A 20783-nucleotide genomic window follows, 5' to 3' on the forward strand; every position below is an offset into this window, starting at 1 on the left:
ACTAAGACATTTGGAAAATCTCCACGATTGTTTGTGTCTGTTGCATTCAGGTCTAAGGAATCTCCAGTTTCCAAGCAAAAATTCTCTAGATGGCTATCTGGCTGCATTACCTTTTGTTATCAGTCTCATGCTCTCCAGCCTTCTTCTAGAGTCCTAACCTATTCAATGAGACCTTTTTCTACTTCAGTAGCCTTTCTTAAGAACATTGCTGAAATATGTAGAGCCTTAACTTGGACTTTCATACACACCTTTTCTGAATATTATGCGGTAATTCGTGACTCAGCTTCTGGTGCTGTGTATAGCTCTACTGTACTGTCTTCAATTTTGGTCTCCATTCTGAAGCTCCCCCTCCTTAGAGGATACTGCTGGATAGTCACCTGATATGGAGCACCCATAGGGACACTACTTGAAGAAGGAGATGTTACACACCATGTGCAGTAACAGTAGTTCTTTGAGAAATGGTGCATCACTACATTCTCTCCTTCCCCTCTGCTTTGGAATTCTCTGTGATGGAGCTTTGTGGTAGAGAAGGAACTGTGGGCAGTTCTCCCACGCAGCTTTAGATAGCCATGGTGCAGAGCACGAGGCCGAGTAGAGTGCATGCGCTGTCTGAACAGGCACTTCTACTTAAAATCTCCAATCAAAGGTGCATGGGGAGCATGTATTACTGATGTAGAGCACCCATAGGAACACACGTCTCTAAGAACTAGAGTTACTGCACAGAGTGAGTATCCTCTCCTTTTTATTTGGAACTGATGTCTAGTTCATTTTCTATATTTTAAGGTTTTACAAATTATTTAGGGCCTGAATGGGTGTTTGCAAATACCATAATTGCATATGAAATTGCCATGTATAAGTGGCCAGCTAGAAGTATAACTGGCAATGTGCAGGTTTAAAAAGCTGATTTGCATGCACTCATGTATTAAGTTAGGTTCTAGAGTGGAGAATATGGCTGAATGACTATTAGGTGTACTGAATGAGAAGTTTTTTCATTTGCATGTGTCCCCCTCCTGCTGAATAAGGTATAGCTGCTTGCTGTACCCCTACAAACAAAATTTGTACTTCCATTAGTATTACAGAGTCAATACAGCTATGATAGGATGAGTGGGAATCTCCCCACCACATACGTTATCAAGAAGATTGTTGGCTGACAGGTCTCTTGCTGTCTGATGAAAGAATAGGGCTTGGCTTTTAGGTCCCAATTTGAATTTACAGATACAGTATAACCATGTCATACTAAGAATCACTTTTCTGAATATAACCTCATTTTCCAGGCAGCTTTAAAAGCGCATACAGATGCAAATAATTTTAAAAAGCTTTTTAAATGCTGTTAATGTCAAACTTATATGAAGACCAAATAATATTATATTGTTTTATATTTTCAGGGTGCTGTGCAACCCTTCACTCTTTCTTACAACACCCTTGTGTGAGGCTCAAGTGAGGAAGCCAATGCCAAAACTCTTACTTTACACTAGAGCAAATGAAACTGGAACTGAGTAGTCTGGCATTGTCTCCTTTTATCTATCTCTCGGAAAAGGTGTTTTTGCTCCTTTTCCCTGGAGTATGCTATATTAATATTACTGTATAGTATTTCGAGATGGGAGATTTGACTGAAACATGCTTGAATCTCAACTGAAATTTCAAGCTGACCTTCTTGGGTCCAAGAAGATTTAGTTAAATTTTCTCAGTTGTATGCCAGTATTTCACATAGCACACGTCCACACTTTCTGGATTTGGCCAGAATTTGAAGTATCAGGGTAACATAAGACAGCCTGTTCTCGGTTGGATTTCAGCCTAATATTGATGCCAAAGAGTCTTGGATAAGTCTGGATGAGCATTTTAACTTTTGGATGCGTTGTTTGTTTGTTTTGACACTGTCGCTTTGTTGCTAGTGATATCATTAACAAGAGTGATGTGCCAAGACTGAGATGAAGCATAATCCTTAGTTTTAACGATTAAAGGACTAAATTGACACAGTAATTACTTTTTGGGTCCGCAGATTGTTTTAATAGTAAGAATTTATTCAGCAGTTAAAAAAAATATAGCTTAACTACTGATCACCCACAACTGAGAAGGGGAAACTGAGAAACAGGTTAACAGATTTGTCCAAGTCCGCACAGGGAGTTGGTGTCAGAGTAAGGATTTCTGATTCCAAATCCCATGTCTAAAATTACTGGAGCACATTTCTTTCTTCTGTATAAAGACCATGTCCTTAGAGATGACACTTGTATCCTTGGGGAGTTGATGTTCAGGCCTTTATCTAGTCAATCCTGACAGAATGCAGAAGTGTCAAATATCAGCCAGGAGCTGGAATGAGATTAAGGGTCAAGAGAGTATATTTTAAAGCTTTTAAATACTTGATTGGATTTTTATGGAGTACAGGATTTATGCAATAATCAATATTTAAATGTTGGAATCCTGCCAGTTCTGCAGATGTGAGCACGATGTCTAGGACTTTTCACTACTGGCTGATTTTAAATATTAATAAAACCTCTCTTTTTAACCTTGCCTCACTGTTAATTTCCCCCACTCCTTCCCAAAAGAGCTTTGTTATAAATCCTCTTCTCCCACGCACCACCATCCCCAAGAACCTTTTTCTTGAGGGGTGAGGAAGTGGTTTCATATTGGATACAGATGCAAAAAAGCATCCCCGATATAAAATGAGTCTAGCTTTCTCATTTTCAGTTTTGATGGTGATGGAAGCAGCAGAATTGTTAAACTAAATGGCAAGCCCCTAAATATTTAAAACTTCTGTGTGCAAAGTGACTAAATTAACCTAATACTGATTATGATTCTAGCTGCACAGTACCAGGGACGGCTCTAGATTTTTTGCTGCCCCAAGCACAGCAGGCAGGCTGCCTTTGGTGATGCGCCTGCGGGAGGTCTGCCGGTCCCACGGCTTCGGGGTACCTGCCGCTGAATTGCCGCTGAATCTGCGGGACCGGTGGACCTCCCGGAGGCAAGCCGCCAAAGGCAGCCTGACTGCCACCCTCACCGGGACTGGCAGGGCGCCCCCCGCGGCTTGCCGCCCCAGGCACGCGCTTGGAGGGCTGGTGCCTGGAGCCGCCGCTGCACAGTACAGAATAAAAAGTTAAACATAATGCTGTTCTGAAAACAACATTGTGATGTTAGAAATAAAGGAAGGTTGGGGGTCACTGGTGGAGAAGAGTCATAGAAGAAATGTTAATTCTCAGAACAAAGTAAGATTTCGCCGCCAATCAGAAATCAGTCATGGTCTGATACAAGGCTATAAAAATGACCATATTTTTCTTAGTGTACAGCATGAAGAGTTCCACTGGTACACAATGCAAATGTAGCAACACAGAAGCTTAAATTAGATTTGAATTTTTGAGTACACCTATTTTATTTAGCAAGCAAACTTATTTCTTCAGAACTTTAAGCAGATATTTCCCTACCTGTGTTCAGGCTGCTTTACAGTATCTTATCAGTTGTCTCTGACAAGAGAGTGGATGGGTGTGCAGATGGTCAGGTTGCAAGCAAACATGCAAGTTCTTCAGTTTCCTTTTTCACCCTCGTCTCTTCCTTAATTTTCCCCTATACACACCTGTCAGATCCTCTTCTCCCTGCCAACGTATTCTGAATCCCCATGTGCACACTTTGGCAGATATGGCATTTTCATGCATTATCCTGGACAAACCTTATTGAATTATGTTGAACCAAACTGAATTAAGTTTAACTATCTTGGGGTTTCATTGTATTAAAAATGCAAAGAGGGCAGAACTAGTGTAAACCCTGGGCAATATTATGAGCTTCAGAGGAGTTTTAAAACAATGGGCCAGACAACACTGAACTTGTAGCTTATTAGCAGGCATATAGGTTCTTTTATTGTTTTAATCTGATTTTGCTGTAATGCTTTTACTTTAAGAATAAACATGCTTGCTTAGGAAGAGCTGTGTGACACTTTATAACTGTGAGCAATTACGCCATTTATAGCCTCTGAGGAGAAGGAAAAGCAAGGCCTGCTTAACCAGTCTGACTGGTTGGGGCTTTCACAACGTAGGCAGGGAACAATGCCTCCTGGAATAACCCCTATCGAGAGAGAGAGAGTGAGATTCTCTCCCCAAGAGGGGTGATGGCTGAGGAGCCCGGAGTCTAGACTGGAGGCCCTTGCTGGACCATATGGGGGAAAAAACAGGTGCAGTTGCCCTGAACTGTGGCACACATGTTGGTTCTTCTCCAGTGTATCTCTTCAGCCAGCACCAGCCTCACACAAGTCTGTAATGTAAGTTGGAGCTGGCCTACTTCTCCACTATAGTCCAACTTTGAGCTGAACACATGGTGTAAGCATCTTCAAGTGGCTCAGTTCACTTCCCTGCTGCTATGTCTAAAAGTAGTGTAAGACCTTCCTATAACTTCAGTGGGGAGCTCCTGTGTTCCCATGCTAGATCAGGGGTCGGCAGTCTCTGGCACGTGGCTCGCCAGGGTAAGCACCCTGGCGGGGCGGGGCAGTTTGTTTACCTGCCACATCCGCAGGTTTGGCCAATCGCGGCTCCCACTGGCTGCGGTTCACTGCTCCAGGCCAATGGGGGTTGTGGGAAGCAGTGCAGGCCGAGGGATATGCTGGCCGTGGCTTCTTGCCACCCCCATTGGCCTGGAGCGGCGAACCACAGCCAGTGGGACCCGTGATCGGCTGAACCTGCAGACGCAGCAGGTAAACAAACTGGCCCGGCCTGCCAGGGTACTTATCCTAGCGAGCCGCGTGCCAGAGACTGCCGACCCCGATCTAGCATGGGAACACAGGAGTTCCCCACTGAAGTTTAATATCTAAATTAAGATACTATATACTATACCTCAGATAGGAAAAGGGAGACCTTGGCTTGATAGTTGGATGATTCCAGAAAAACATGGCACCCAGCTCACTGTCAGGCGTCATACCTCTTGTCATTTGAGCCACATTTCCTGCACCACTCATCCAGCAATCTATGGACAAGAAGTCCATCCTTCAAAAGAGCTTGGGTCAAAACCGCCACCAACTTGGCCATGAGATAGTGTAGACTTGTAGGATGGTAACTAAGGGCAGAACATGACCCACTGTTTTCAGAAATTGTGGCAAAGAAACCTGATAGTCCAGTACTATCCTCTCTGCCCTCACAGTTCATGTATTTTTTTTAATATAGTAGGATAAATTCTGACCCTAGATACAGCCCTGCAATCACACTGAGTTTGTTAAATACCTATCTAAATCATTAAAAGTAGCAAATGAATTAGGTATATTTTAAACCTATTTTAACAATTAGTCATAGCTTAATGAGACCCTAAACTGATGTTAAAAATTAGGCTACAAAATTATCCATTAAACTTCAAAAATTACAAGTAACACCGACAAGGAATAGAACACTGCAAAGTTCCCCAGTTTACATGCTGCTATGTTGCTTTGCCAAACACCAAGTTTCTTCGTGTACCTTTTCTATTTTCGTATTGTGAAGTGTGCCTTGATAGTTGATTTTTCTATAGAACAGAACTTCACTAATTCATGTACTTTATGATCTATACAGAAAATCTGGCATGCTCTCCACCACTTAAAAGTGGAGGTAATCACTAGTTACAGTGTTCCTAAAAATGTATGCTAGAGATCATTGACTAGTACAGTACCTGAAGAAGTATTATCAGAAATTACAGAGCGAGTTCTAATGATCAAAATAAATGAACAAAGTAAAGATCATGTTTTATCCTTGCTTTCTTGTTATGTTTGTTCACGTACTCAAAATTCATATACTTTTGCAAAATAATAAATGTTTAAGGCTCAAGAAAAACTTGCAATTCTAGTTCAATACTTGGTTAACTCCTATAATTTTTGTTTCCTTCATGCCTAAATTCTCACTTACTCACATAAGCTTTTTAGTAATAAGGGATCTGGCTGCAATTTTATTGCCAAATGTGTTTGGGAAAGGCATCGTAAATGAGAAATAATGCTTTAAAGTTTATTCATCTGGGACAAATCCAAGCACCATATTTACATTTTGGTCTGAAATTAACTCAATAAACTTTTTAATATGAAACAAAGTGAGGTGTGTGTTTAGTGAAAGTAAAGTATCTATGCTTCTTGACAAAATTCTTAACTTTTTAAATAGTTTTCATCTTTTGGAAAGGCACCATGTACTTCACCTAATTACTGGCAATAAAACTAAGTAAAGGATTTAAGACCTATGAGTGTTTCAGCTAGAGGAAACTATAATTAAGGCTGGCAAGACTCGTTTCCTTTAGGAAATAGGGACTTTAGATGACTTTTAAAACGGAACAGTAATTATTTTTGTTCCCATTTAGCTTATATGTGTTGATAAATACATGTTCCTTAGTCTTGTACCTTGGAGTAAAGTAAATTGCAAATAGCGGCTCAATTAGTTTTCTAAAACATGCTATTTTAGATCAAAAGTACTTTTCTAATGGTAATTATAATTTCTTCTGACTGAGAGACTCAACGATGTTACATCCTTTAATTACATTTTACTGCTGGTGATCATGAGAGGTAAGTAGTGCATTCAAGTTGATAGATATGGTTAAAAAGCAAACTAGTTCTAAGGAATGACACGTGTATAGATGGTATTGTACTTCAAAGCAGCAATATTTGTTTTTAAGTGTGAAGGCTGGGAATTTCAAAAGCACCCACTGTTGGCCTAACTCTGCTCCCATTGAAGTTGATTTGGTTCCATGCCCATTGGAAGTCACTGTTGTGGGGGAAGGGGTGTGCTACTAGATGTAATCTTGCTGCAGGTAGTTGGAGCCAGTCAACAGTCTCTGTATGCAGAAGCTGGCCAGGAACATCTCTGAATGGATGAGGAAATGAGAAGGTTCTCCCCCGGCAGGAACTTAATGTATGGAAAAGTTATAATTGCCCTATGCCAGGGGTGGGCAAACTACGGCCTGCGGGGCACATCCGGCCCACCAGCTGTTTTAATCCGTCCCTTGAACTCCTGCTGGGGAGCAGGGTCTGGGGCCATTCAGTGCGACTCCCAGAAACAGCAGCATGTCCCCTCTCCGGCTCCTATGCGTAGGGGCAGCCAAGGGGCTACAATCCACATGCTGCCCCTGCCCCAAGTGCTGCCCCCGCAACTCCCATTGGCCAGGAACTGCAGCCAATGGGAGCTGCAGGGACGGTGCCTGCGGATGGGGCAGCGTGCAGTGGAGCCGCCTGGCCACGCCTCTGTGTAGGAGCTGTGTGGGGGGGCATGCCACTGCTTCCGGGAGCTCAGCCCTGATCCCCCCGACCCCCCTCCAAACTCCTCGGTCCCAGCTCAGAGCACTCTCCTGCATCCCCAGCCATTCATTCCCAGAGCCTGCACCCCCAGGCGGAGCCCTCACTCCCCACCTCCGGTGCCCCTGCCCCAGCCCTGATCCCCCTCCTGCTCTCCAAACCCTTCAGTCCCAGTCCAGAGCACCCTCCTACACCCCAACCCCTCATCCCCAGCCCAGTCCCCTCACTCTCCCCATACATCCCCCTCTCTGCCCCAGCCCAGAGCCCACTCCCGCACCCTGAACTCCTCATTTCTGCCCCCCTGCCCTGCACCCCAACCCCAATTTAATGAGCATTCATGGCTCGCCATACAATTTCCATACCCAGATGTGGCCCTTGGATCAAAAAGTTTGCCCACCCCTATTTTATGCCATAGGGTTTTTGAACTATCATATAGATTCTGATAAGGGTTATCTATCCCTGCTCTATAGAATGTGTGGGTTTTTTTTAAACTATAGAAAGGATATCTGTATCTACTCAATTATTCAGGGGTTCAGAGTAACTTTTAGATAAAAAGCTGTTGGTAGGATATTTTCCATAAGGGTTGAAAAATGGAGGTGAGTGGTACTGGCAAAACTAGTGTTCCCTGAACCAGGCTCCTTTTCTCAGCTGCCAGGACTTTCAACCTTCTGTTTTAGATCATTCCCTTAATAAATCTGCAGCCTGAATAGATAGTAAGTATGGATAATAGATCATAGTACAGATACCAAGCTGGGAGGCGTTGCAAGTGCTTTGGAGGATAGGATTATAATTCAAAATTATCAGGACAAACTGGAGAAATAGTCTGAAGTAAGTAGGATTTGTTTAGTCTGGAAAAGAGTACGTAATTGGCCGGACCTGCGGATGCAGCAGGTAAACAAACTGGCCCGGCCCACCAAGGGCTTTCTCTATACAAGTGGTGTCCCAAGTTTGGGAAACACTTACTCATGCCATGACTGGACTAGATGACCGCTCGAAGTCCCTTCCAGTCCTATGATTCTATAATAGTGTGACTCCTATTGGTGAGACAGTCCATGAAAATCAGTTGGCTTTCCAGCATATAAACTGACTAGTTATTCTTTGTGTATCAGCTTTGTAATCCTATGAACTTGCTTCAGTTGTACCTAACTAGCATCATATGCAGATTCACCAGCAGTTAAAGTATGGTGAAAGTGAATTGTAACTTTTTCATTCACTTTCTTGCCTGTTCTCTCAGATAACTTTTCAATAAAGTGTCTTTAAAAAAACCAAACCAATAGGTTTTACGTTGCCTGAGATGAAGCTATGGTTAAGCATTGTGCAACCTTTTTTCTGTAGATATGTGGCAGTCTGACATGTTTTCCCCTTCTTTTTTGAGGCAGCTTTTCAAGAAGGACCATAGCAGAAAACAAAGGAGCTGCTGCTTGTTAGTTTGCAGATTTGTGAATTTTGGCACTTGGGTTATTTTTCACATTCAAATTATCAGTATTTTCCCCAAATAGCACACAACTGTTTTGTAAAATGACTTTCCAGGTCATAAGTTACATTTTCAACCAGACTTATATTGATGTGGCACCTGCTATTGCAGGGGTTCTCAAACCGGGGGTCATGAGGTTATTATATGGGGGGTCGCAAACTGTCAGCCTCTACCCCAAACCCCACTTTGCCTCCAGCATTTATAGTGTTGTTAAATATATTTGAAAGTGGTTTTTAATTTATAAGGGGGGGGGTTGCACTCAGACGTTTGCTATGTGAAAGGGGTCACTAGTACAAAAGTTTGAGAACTGCTGTGCTAATGCCTATACAGTTAGCAGTCTGTCAGCATTTCCATCGGGAGTGGGCTGTCAAAAATATGCTCCCAGCCAACACCTGGCATGCAAGTCTGCATCCAAGAACAATTAAATCAACAACAACAAAACCCAAAACACACTTGGCAGGCTTGAAATTAGAAGAATACGGACAAAATTGGGAAATGTACTACTTTAAATATGTGCTGTGCTCCTGAAAGTCAGGACATTGACAAATGTAATGTGTAAGGTGGATATTTTGGTTTTTATTGGTCACAGAATCTGCACTGTACCAAGTTCTAGAGCTACAGATGGATGTTTTTGGTTAATGTGGACGGTTTTATCTTTACTTCTTGGTTTTTTATTTATCTTTGACTATCAATTCAGCACATCTGTGCTTTTATACATACCTTTATCCCTGTCTAAGCCTCTTGTTCAATAAGTCTTATTCTCCTAATTCATCATAACTTTTGGTAGCTCCAACACTCTTCTAGTTTGATACCTTCCTAACTTGCCAACTGGGCTCAGCACATAGCCCTAGTGCACCAGGAAGGCTTTGTATCAGGTGGGTCTGGGGTTAATGACTGTTGGGAGTGGGAGGTGATAGAAATCAGATGGTTATGGGAATTGTAGAGGCTGAAGACTGAGTTTAATGACTGCAGGAGGATGATAAGTGGTGGGAAGCAGGGGTACAGAGTTGGTATGGTGGAGGTGCCCTCATCTCATGTTAGCTCCTCCCATTAATGTCCTCTCTGTGAGACAACTTGTGTCATCCTGGGCTGATGGATCTTCTCTGCACTGTCAGACTGCTGTTCCTGTCTGGAGAACTACAGAAGGGTTGCTGGTGGGAGGAAGCTGTTTGAGCAGTAGGACTGGTGGAGCTGCTCGCAATAGACCTTTCAGCACCCAGTCTCCCTGTCTCCTTGCCCCCTGATCAAAAATAAGTCTGTGTGTATGTATGTTCATATACATATATAGCTGGATTGTATTCTAGCTCACAGATCAACAGAACTGTTAGCTAGTTTCCCACTGCAAATCCAAATTCTGCCCTCCTTGAGACCCCTGCATCACTCCTGCAGGCAATGGGTTTGGAGGGAAATTGTTTATAAAGCACACTAGAAATTTTTCTTCAGAGCCCCACCTCCTCTATGCGTACACTTTCAACAGCCTATACAGGTTTATTCGTGAGCCTTATTCGTTCCCAATCAAAGACCCATTTACATTTCTGAAAGCTTTAGGCTCAAATCCACTCCTCTCTGCAGGTGGAGGGACATCATGAGCACATCCTTTTGCACAATCTTTAATGTATTTAGACTCACAAAATGCCTGTGAAGTGGGGCAGTGCTATTATCCTCATTGTACATTTGGGGACCTGAGGCACAGGAAGATTAGATTTGTCCAAGGTCACAGAGGAATTCTGTGGCAGAGCAGGGACTTGAACCCTTAACGACTGGGCCATCCACTCTTTCATGTGTAGCTTTTATTTAAAAAATGGTTTATTTTTATTGTAAATTGAATTTGTATGGGGATTTTTAAAAAAAAACTTTTTACCTGCTGTTGTGAATTTTTTTCCACAAAATGTTTTTTCAGCAGCTGAAAGGCTGTGTGAGAATGTCATGGTTTTGACAAACTTCCTTTGGAAACCTGCCTGACTTCCTGCCAGCTCACCTGGGGACCCCAGGGCTGCCAGTAGGGGCAGAGATTGGGATGGGTGGGTATGGGGGGGGGACATTGCCTCCCCAAACGAGAGGTGATGCATGGGGGGGCACAGGGTGGTCATCTACCCCCCAGATTTCTGCCTTCCATTTAGCACACAGTTTTACACAAACTGTGCAGCATGGTCCCCTAGGAGGATACACCCCCAAGTTTGAAAACTGTCACCTCTTGCCAGGAGATGGTAGATTAGAAGTTGGTGGGAGCCACCTGGCCCACTTGGGCTCCTGGCTCTCTGTGCTGAGGGAGCCGGGGCGATGGCTGGCTGCCCAGCAACCCTCCCCTCCCTGCCATCTTCCCCCAGCCAGGTCGCCTCTGCACAGTTGTGGGCTCCCCCGGCAGGGTGGGTGGCACAGTTCCAAGCTGCACCCTGATCCGCTCTTTCCTCTCTCCCGAAGGAACCTGCAGAGCCTGGCTGCCATGAAATGCTCCCTGAGGTGCTCGTTCACCACTGCCCTGGCACTCCTGGTGCTCCTGAGAAGCCAGGGCAGCAGCGAGTGAGTGCCTTGGGGGGCATCTCATATAATTAAAATAAGGTTTCTGTGCAGAGCCTTGTGTGTGTAATGACATCAACTCTTGCAGCAGACACCAACAACTCTCTGCGCTTTGGATTGCAGCAGGTAAAAAGTTCCCATTCTCTGCACCTTTCAGTTTACTTTAATAATGATTAAAAAAACCCACCGACACTACACACGCATCTTGTTAGCATCTCATGATAGATCACTAACAGTTTGGTATTTATAAACCGCTGACAATTGTGCTCAGTGCTGTACAATTGCAGAATAAGGCACGATCTCTGCTAACAGGAGCTTACAAACTAGAGTTAAGTCTTTGTATATTTCCTCTCTATGCCAGTAACTGTTCATATCTATTATACAATAAAAATATGATAGCACACAATAGTTAAGAATGTGCTCATCATTTTAGTGATACCTAATATTCCCCAGTACATTTAGAGAACTGTCCCTTGCATTCTGTAGAAAATACTGACAACTGTGTGTGTGTGTGTGTGTGTGTGTGTGTGTGTGTGTGAGAGAGAGAGAGAGAGAGAGAGAGAGAGAGAGAGATGTAATTTCAGATTCCAGGTGTGGGATCTATAAATTGTAAAATAGATCTTCCTCAATCTTTCATTTCCCTGCACATATGTGAATAAGTGCAGCTAATAGGTGGGAGGATGAAGTCCTTTCTTTCAGTTTATTTTTCTGTTCCTTGCTCTTTTCTATCCTTTTAGGCATTGCTTCGTAAGAGAATTAAATGAGAGAGTGAAGTATCATACATTGCTTTGTATGTCATACGTTGTTTTTTCATCTGAATGTCATGGATCTTCACCTTTTCAGTTTTAATGTTTCAGATAACGTTTTTATCTTCAGCAGTTTGGGTGGATCTGGGTTTGGAGCTGTGTTTTTGTTGGAATGCTGTTATTTTGGATCCCTGCAGTTTTCAGGGCTTGGAAAAGTTAAAACTTATAATAAAAGACAAAGTAAACACACTATCAAAGGGGAAAAATAAATCTCTGTTTATTCACCTACATGTTGGAGGTGCATCTACGCACAGCAGGAAGTGGAAATACTCTAGATATTAAATTGGCCAAAAATAAATTTGTTTAAATGCCTGAGACTTTGTTCTGATGGGATTTATGCCCCCGATTGTTGCTGCAAACCAACTTACATTGCGGCATGCAGCATATACGTGGGGGGGAGAGAGATAAGCATAGATAACGACAGCCAGAATAGAGCTGTTAGTGCACGCACCTGTGTGCGTGTAATTAAGAAATATGCTGTGACAGCCAGTGCATTTCTCGGTGATTATAACATGTCTGTGATGTGGAAAGGCATGAGGCTGATGTCCAAGTGATTATAACCACCCAAGAAGTGCAATAATCCCCTAAAAAGTACATGGCCTGCAGAGTCCTATGGACAGGCGCCCTCCCCACCTTTAGGATTTTTGGGTCAATGAGATGAGTTGTTGGAGGGTAGGGGGTTGTTGGTTCACCTCCAAGCAGTAAGCATCACTTTATTTAAGGCCTGAGTCTGGGGTGTGGTATATCTCTCTGGAAGGAGACCTGCTGTCTCTGCTGTACTAGAAGTGCAACCTGGCCACTTGCATCAGGGTCCATGTATACTTGATAAATCTAAATATAATGTCAAGGGACAGTTCTCTAAATGTACTGGGGAATTTGGGAACTGCCATGTCATCAGCTTTCCCGCCCCCTCCGCTCCGCATTACTCTGCCTCTTTTTTTCTGCCCCCACTTCTCCCCTGGCTGCTCTCAAGGGCTGGTGTTTTGTGGTTAGGTTCCCTCTTTATCCCCTTTCTTTTGGCTGTCAGTTGGTAGCAGAGCAGGCTCCTCCCCTTGTGGACAAGGGCCATGTTGATTTCCCAGCAAAGGAAATAATGTGGCTGCATGAACGATCAGTGGATGGGAGGAAGTTCAAAGTCGCTCTATTACTTTCCTCGCCACACAATGGTCCTGGGGACTGATGACAATAGGCTTTGTGGGATATAGCATAGCTGTGTGTGTGGGGGTGTGTATGTGACTAACCTGGGAACATGGAACCTCTCTATGGCTCTCTTCCAACCTTAACAATTAGTGAAGGCAGCCTTCACAAAGACTAGGGCAAGAAACTTTATCAGTGTTGCCAAGGCTTGTGATTTTTTGGTATTTTTCCTTAAAACCCCAGCTCCTGGAGTCATGTGATTCAGTGAGAATCTGTTTTTCTTGTTTTTTAAAGATACGTTTTTAACTCAGATAAGTGTCTAGAAAAGCTTGAAAATAAAACTTAAATCCCCAAAGCCAAAAGGCAAATAAAAAGAACCAGCGGTATTTAACTGGCATGTGGGAGAATCTGGGAGGGTTCAAGTCCCTGGTGTGTATCAGGCTAAATGCCCTAACCACTGGGCTATTAGCTACTCTCTGGTTTTGATCAGAAATTCCATTCCGGACCAGAGAAACGTTTCCTCAGAACAAATATACTTCCGCAAAAACATATCTGTTTAAAAGATAATATCTCATGATTTTTTTGAGGTCTGACACACAGGGTATGTCTATATTACCTGCCCGATCGGCGGGTAGTGTTCGATGTGTCGGGGATCGATTTATCGCGTCTCGTCTACATGCGATAAATTGATCCCCCAAATCGACACCCGTACTCCACCTTGGCAGGAGGAGTAGGCAGAGTGGTCGACTCGCCACCGTGAGGATGGCCAGGTAAGTCAAACTAAGATACTTCGACTTCAGCTACGCAAATAGCATAGCTGAAGTTGCATTACTTAGTTCGAACCCCCGCGCTAGGGTAGCCCAGGCCACATAATTTTTTAATTCTTGGGGAAGTCAATACTGTATGAATCTTTTTGGGCATTAAAGGAGACCATTATATACAAATTAATGATTATGAAATCTTCCTTTTCACACTGCAATATATACAGCATTGTTTAGGAAGATAAGAGAAGATATGACATGAGCATAGGCAGGATATGACTCTATCCTCCTACTTAAAGGATTTTTCTTTTTTGGTCTGGCAAGTATTCTGCCTTTCCCCTTTATATTGCCTCTTAATTCCCCCTTTCACATGCCCCTCCTGTGTACAACATATGAGTAGAGTGCTATGGTTCTTTTTGGTGCTATTTGGAAGTACGTGAAGGAGGGCAGAAGACAGTGAGGGAGGAATGTGGTGTGCAGATGTGGGAAGGTGAGAGTAAAGCTTATCAGCTACTGGTTCCAGAGCTGTAGGGTTTTTTTCATCTATTGGTGAAGTCCGCCATTGAACAATATCTATTAATCCTCGTAGGATAAAAGTACCTAAGCACATTATGGCTGGGTGTGGGTATTTTTCATTTAAAAAAATATGGCAATTTAATGTAACCCTCATGCTCCTGGCAAGTTGCCATCATAGTCTGCTGTGCTGAAAAACTTTTGACACCCCGAAAATCTTTTCCTTCTTTTGCATAATGTTTCTCTTTGTTTTCAGTAAGCCAGGTTTGAACTGGCAAATTTCAGTCAAGTCCTGTGGCCAATTTAATATTTAAAACAGACTTTTCAAGACATTCTCATTTCAGAAGCCTCTAAAGCCATCCTTCCTCTGCTAACCTGCTGTGTTGAATCAGTGCCTGGGAAATAATTTGACAGAGGGTGGTGTTTTTTGTGCAGCTGGAGAGAGGCAGAGTGATGAAAGCTTGCATGGAGGTAGGAATGGTGCAATAAAGGCTTTTCAGAATCACTTCTCCTAAGATGTGTAAGGAGTGGAGATTGAGAACAAGAGGAAGTAGATATCTACTTGGTCATATGATGCCTTCTTTTGGCATTCAGGCAGGAACTGAGTTGCTAGATTTATTGCATCATCATTTTTATTGTAGAAAAAAAGAACATAAATCTGATAAAGACACAGCAGTTGGTAGTGACCTAGAATTGTTACTCTCAAAGTTGTTTGCTGGCCCATGTGGAGATAAATTGGTTTCAGCCCCTTGGTTTCAGTAGTAATTAGCAAGGCCAAAAAAAGAATTTGAAGAACGGTGATCCAAAGACTCAAAAAGAAACAGCAAAAATGTTTTTAAGTACATCAGAAGCAGGAAGCCTGCTAAATAACAAGTGGGGCCAATGGATGATCAAGATGGTAAAGGAGAACTCAAGTGGGATAAGGCCATTGTAGAGAAACTAAACGAATTCTTTGCATTGGTCTGTGAGGGATGATTCCCCAACTTCAGCCATTCTTTTTAGGGGGACAAATCTGAGAAACTGTCCCAGATTGAGATGTCATTAGAGGAGGTTTTGGAACAAATTGATAAACAGTAATAAGTCACCAGGACCATATGGTATTCACCCAAGAGTTATGAAGGAACTCAAATGTGAAATTGCGGAACTATTGACTGTGGTATGTAACCTATCTCTTAAATCAGCTTCTGTACCCGATGATTAATGTGATGCTAATTTTTTAAAAAATATTCCAGAGGCAATCCTGGCAATTACAGGCTGGTAAACCTAACTTCAATACCAGGCAAATGGTTGAAACTATAGTAAGGAACAGAATCATCAGACACATGGATGGACATGATTTCTTTGGGAAGAGTTAACATTGTTTTTGTAAAGGGAAACCATGCATCACCAATCTACTAGATTCCTTGAGGGGTCAACAAGCATATGGACAAGGGGATCCAGTGGATATAGTGTACTTATATTTTCAGAAAGCCTTTGAAAAGGTCCCTCAACAAAGGCTCTTAAGCAAAGTAAGCTGTCATGGGATAAGAGGGAAGGTCCTCTCATGGATCAGTAACTGTCTAAAAGACAGAAAATGAAGGGTAGGAATAAATTATCAGTTCTCAGAGTGAAGAGAGGTAAATAGCGATGTCTTCCAGGGGTCTTTACTGGACCAGTCCTATTCAACATATTCATAAATGATCTGGAAAAAGGTGTAAACAGTGAGGTGGCAAAATTTGTAGATGATACAAAACTACTCAGGATAATTAAGTCCCAGGCAGACTGCAAAGAGCTACAAAAGGATCTCTCAAAACTAGGTGACTGGGCAACAAAACAGCAGATGAAATTCAATTTTGATAAATGCAAAGTAATGCACATAGGAAAACATAATCCCAATTATACGTATGAAATGATGGGGTCTAAAGTAGCTGTCACCACTCAAGAAAGAGATCTGTGAGTCATGGTGAATAGTTCTCTGAAAATATCCACTCAATGTGCAGCAGCAGTCAAAAAAGTGAAAAAATGTTGGGAATCACTAGGAAAGGGATAGATAGTATGATAGATAATATATTGCCTCTATATAAAAGCATACTATGCCAACATCTTGAATACTGCGTGCAGATTTGGTTGCCCCATCTCAAAAAAAATATATTGGAATTGGAAAAGGTATAGAAAAGGGTAACAAAAATGATTAGGGGTATGGAATGGCTGCCATATGAGGAGAGATTAATAAGACTGGGACTGGGACTTTTCAGCTTGGAAAAGACACGACTAAAGGGGGGATATAATAAAGGTCTGTAAAATCATGACTTGTGTGGAGAAAGTAACAGAAAAACTAGGGGTCACCAAATGAAATAAATAGGCAGCAGGTGTAAAACAAACAAAAGCAAGTACAGCTTCACACAATACACAGTCAATCTGTGGAACTCTTTGCCAGAGGATGTTTTGAAGGCCAAGACTGTAACAGGGTTCAAAAAAGAACTAGATAAGTTCATGGAGGATAGGTCCATCAATGCCTATTAACCAGGGTGGTTAGAGATGCTGTCCCTAGACTCTGTTTGCCAGAAGCTGGGAATGGGTGATGGGGATGGAACACTTGATGATTACCTGTATTGTTCATTTCCTCTGAAGCACCTGGCATTGGCCACTGTCAGAAGAAAGGCTACTGGGATAGATGGACTTTTGGTCTGACCCAGTATGGCCGTTATTATGTTCTTAGATATTCATGACTCAAAAGCTCCATCACAACTGGCCATGAATGAAACTATTGTTGAGATTTTCATCAGAGAGACCAAGAAGTGACTTTACAGAAACCGCGCTACCTTTGTACCCCAAGAGTTGGTCTCTTCAAGCAAGACAGATATGTGGGGAAGCTTGCACTGCCATTGTCTGTACTGTATCTGTTGTCTAGATGGAGGACTTCCGTGCCCTCAAGCTGGACGATTCCATGAGTCATATAAATGCATGTCAGAACACTGGCATCTGTGTCCTTTTAAAAATATTTCATTGGCATTATAGCTAGATTTCTAGAGGAAATGGCAGTTGCAGAAGACTTGCAGGATGAACTCTGTGTGTGTCTGTTTCAGGATACTGGTCTTCTGCTGTGCACTGCTGCTCTCATGGGCTTGCATGCTCAGGTTGAAGCTATATTGTGGTCCATGGATTTTACTTGTGCTACTGTGACTAATTTGATTTCTCTTGGACTCTAATTGCATGTAAAATCATGCATTTCATTAATCTGGTGTGTAAGTTTATCAAATAGAATCACACACTAATGTAAAAAAATGGAGATTGCATTTCTAATAAGTATAACTTAGACAGACACTTCATTTTCCACTGCAGATATGTTAAAATCTGCACACCCTATTGTAAGTTTTTTTCCTTCACAAACTACTTGTATTGATGCAGTAGATAAACAACATTTTTGTGTGTGTTTTCCAGCAAAACTATTTCCAAAACTATTAAAATTTATTGTTTTATTTTGCAGCTAGCTATGGACCAAATCCAATTTGCAAAGGTTGTTTGTCTTGCTCAAAGGATAATGGGTGCATCAGATGCCAGCATAAATTGTTTTTCTTTCTTCGACGAGAAGGAATGAGGCAATATGGAGAATGCTTGCATTCCTGCCCATCAGGGTACTATGGACTCCGAGCGCCAGATATGAACAGATGTTCAAGTAAGTTTCTGTTCTATCTTTATGACTGTTTTATTGATAGACCATAGTTCATTCATGGGTGACTCAATTTTTAAGATGATGTATTGCAAAATATAACAATGATATTTTCACAGATGTCTCAAGATCATCATAAACATTCTTTCCTAAAGGAATCCTCAGTTAACTCATACCAAGATGTACACCATTCAGCACAATCACTGCACTGTTACCCAGTGAATTATTACCTTTTTGTTCCCTTAGTTGGGGGATGAACAGAGAGAGAATGAGGTAATGTGGATCTAAACATTTCTCATCTTAATTAGCAACTTCTTAATACATTAAATTAAAAAGGACTAAGAATTAATTTAGTAATGCCTCATGTACTTTCTAGCCTAGGATATGTACATGTAGACTGGTGGGCAGAACAGATATAATATAATCATAAGAATATAAGAACAGTCATACTGGGTCAGACCAAAGGTCCATCCAGCCCAGTATCCTGTCTACCGACAGTGGCCAATGCCAGGTGCCCCAGAGGGAGTGAACCTAATCGGTAATGATCAAGAGATCTGTATCCTGCCATCCATCTCCACCCTCTGACAGACAGCTAGGGACACCATTCCTTACCCATCCTGGCTAATAGCCATTAATGGACCAATCATATGACTGGAAGGGACCTTGAGAGGTCATGTCATCCAGAGCTCTGAGCTGAGGCAAGACCAAGTGTACCTAGATCATCCCTGACAGGTGTTTGTCTAACTTGTTCTTAAACCTCCAGTGATGGACTCCTCAACCTCCTTTGGAGTCCTGTCATACGCCTAACTCTTATAGTTAGTTTTTCCTAATATCTAATGTAAATCTCTCTTGCTGCAGATTAAGCTGATTACTTTTTATCCTACCTTCAGTGGACATAAAGAACAATTGATCCCCATCCTTTTTATAACAGCCCTTAAAATATTTGAAGATGGTTGTCAGGTCCTCCCACAGTCTTCCTTTCTTAAGACTTAACATGCCCAATTTTTTTACATCTTTCCTCACAAGTCAGGTTTTCTAAACCTTTCCTCATTTTTTCCCTCTCTTCTGGACTCTCTCCAATTTGTTCATATCTTTCTTAAAGTGTGGCACATAGAACTAGTCACAGTACTCCAGCAGAGGCATTATCAGTGCCAAGCAGAGAAGGACAATTACCTCCCATGTCTTACATACAACACTGCTATTAATACATCCTAGAATGATATTAGGCTTTTTGCAACTGTGTCGTGTTGTTGACTCATATTCAATTTGTAATCCACTATAAAACCCAGATCCTTTTCAGCATTACTACTGCCTACCCAGTTATCCCTCATTGTGTATTTGTGCATTTAATTTTTTCTTCCTAAGTGTAGTACTTTGCACTTGTCTTTACTGACTTTTTCCATCTTGTTGATTTCAGTCCAAGTCTCTTGTTTGCCAAGGTCATTTGAATAGTAATCCTGTTCCCCAAATTGCTAGCAACCCCTCCCAGCTTGGTTTCATCAGCAAATTTTATAAGCATACTCTCTACTCTATTATCTAAGTCCATGAATGAAAATATTGTACTGGGCCCAGGACTGACCTGAGCAGTACCCTACTAGATACGTTCCCCCAGATTGATAGCAAACCATTGATAACTACTTCAAGTATAGTCTTTGTATATTCAGCTTATAGTGATTTCATCTCATTCACATTTCCGAAGTTTGCTTATGAGACTGTCATGTGGGACTATGTCAAAAGCTGTACTAAAATCAAGATATATCACATCTACAGCCTCCCCCCATCCACTAGGCCAGTAACCCTGTCAAGGAAGAAAATTAGGTTGGTTTGCTATGATTTGTTCTTGACAAATCTATGTTAGCTATTACTTAAACCCTATTATCCTCTAGGTGCTTACAAATTTTTTGCTTAATAATTTGTTCCACTATCTTTTCCTATATCAGAGTTAGGATAACTAGTCTATATTTCCCTGGGTCCTCTCCCCCACCCCTTTTTAAAGATAGGAGTGTCCTTTTTCTCCTCCCTGCTATTTGTTCCCACACAAAATTCAGGTGACTGAACCCTCACTCCAGACTTGTCACAACATGTGAGTGTTGCTACTTTAATAAAACAGAGGTACCATTTTTTTTTAAAAAGGCTTTAACATTTAGTTACTGTTTTGTTTGAGATTTTGCAGCCCACTGATATACAACACGATTCAGATTTGTGTGTTTGGGCTTGGAAACACTAGTGTATTTTAAATACACGGGCACAAGTAATTGCACCGCTATCTGCTAGTTGTGGGTATTTATGTAGATTCTCTATATGCTTATGCCAGGCTGTTATACAGTCTGGCCATCAAGTCTGTCAATGTGTACATTGCTCCCACTACTGCCTTGTGTTTTTGATTCTGTCAGGTTTCAGTCTAACCAGAATTAGGTCACCAAACCACTAAGAAAAACCTTTTGTGCTTCTTGAAATGAGGTTGTCACCAAGTACGTGGCACTTGTCCCTTAGAGCTGAACTAATGCAGTGGTATGGTGTCGAGGTCCACCATGCTTGTAGAACGTGGTGCTATCTTTCAGGTGAGGCAAAAACCCAAGGTCCACATGAGGTCATTCTGTGGCACTTTTCACAAGAATAGAAGCATTAACTGCTTTGGCCAGATTCCAACTCATGAAATGACATTCTGCCCATTCTTCTAAATTCCCTGTGCAGTTTCAGTTGGATATGTTAT

At 42.0% G+C, this 20783-nt stretch overlaps 1 protein-coding gene across 4 annotated transcripts in view; it reads left to right on the forward strand.

Annotated features, from left to right (window-relative positions):
* RSPO2 (R-spondin 2) overlaps positions 1–20783 on the forward strand; it is a 163823-nt gene that overhangs the window by 44793 nt on the left and 98247 nt on the right. For 3 of the 4 annotated variants that reach the window (XM_045003243.1, XM_045003244.1, XM_045003245.1), the window contains exon 3: positions 17888–18076. In XM_045003243.1, the coding sequence (XP_044859178.1) occupies positions 17888–18076 (189 nt within the window). The remainder of the gene's footprint in view (positions 1–17887; positions 18077–20783) is intronic. The other variant, XM_045003246.1, reaches the window with a different exon arrangement.

Source organism: Mauremys mutica, chromosome 2 (genome assembly GCF_020497125.1).
Source record: "Mauremys mutica isolate MM-2020 ecotype Southern chromosome 2, ASM2049712v1, whole genome shotgun sequence".
NCBI classification, from domain to species: domain Eukaryota; kingdom Metazoa; phylum Chordata; order Testudines; family Geoemydidae; genus Mauremys; species Mauremys mutica.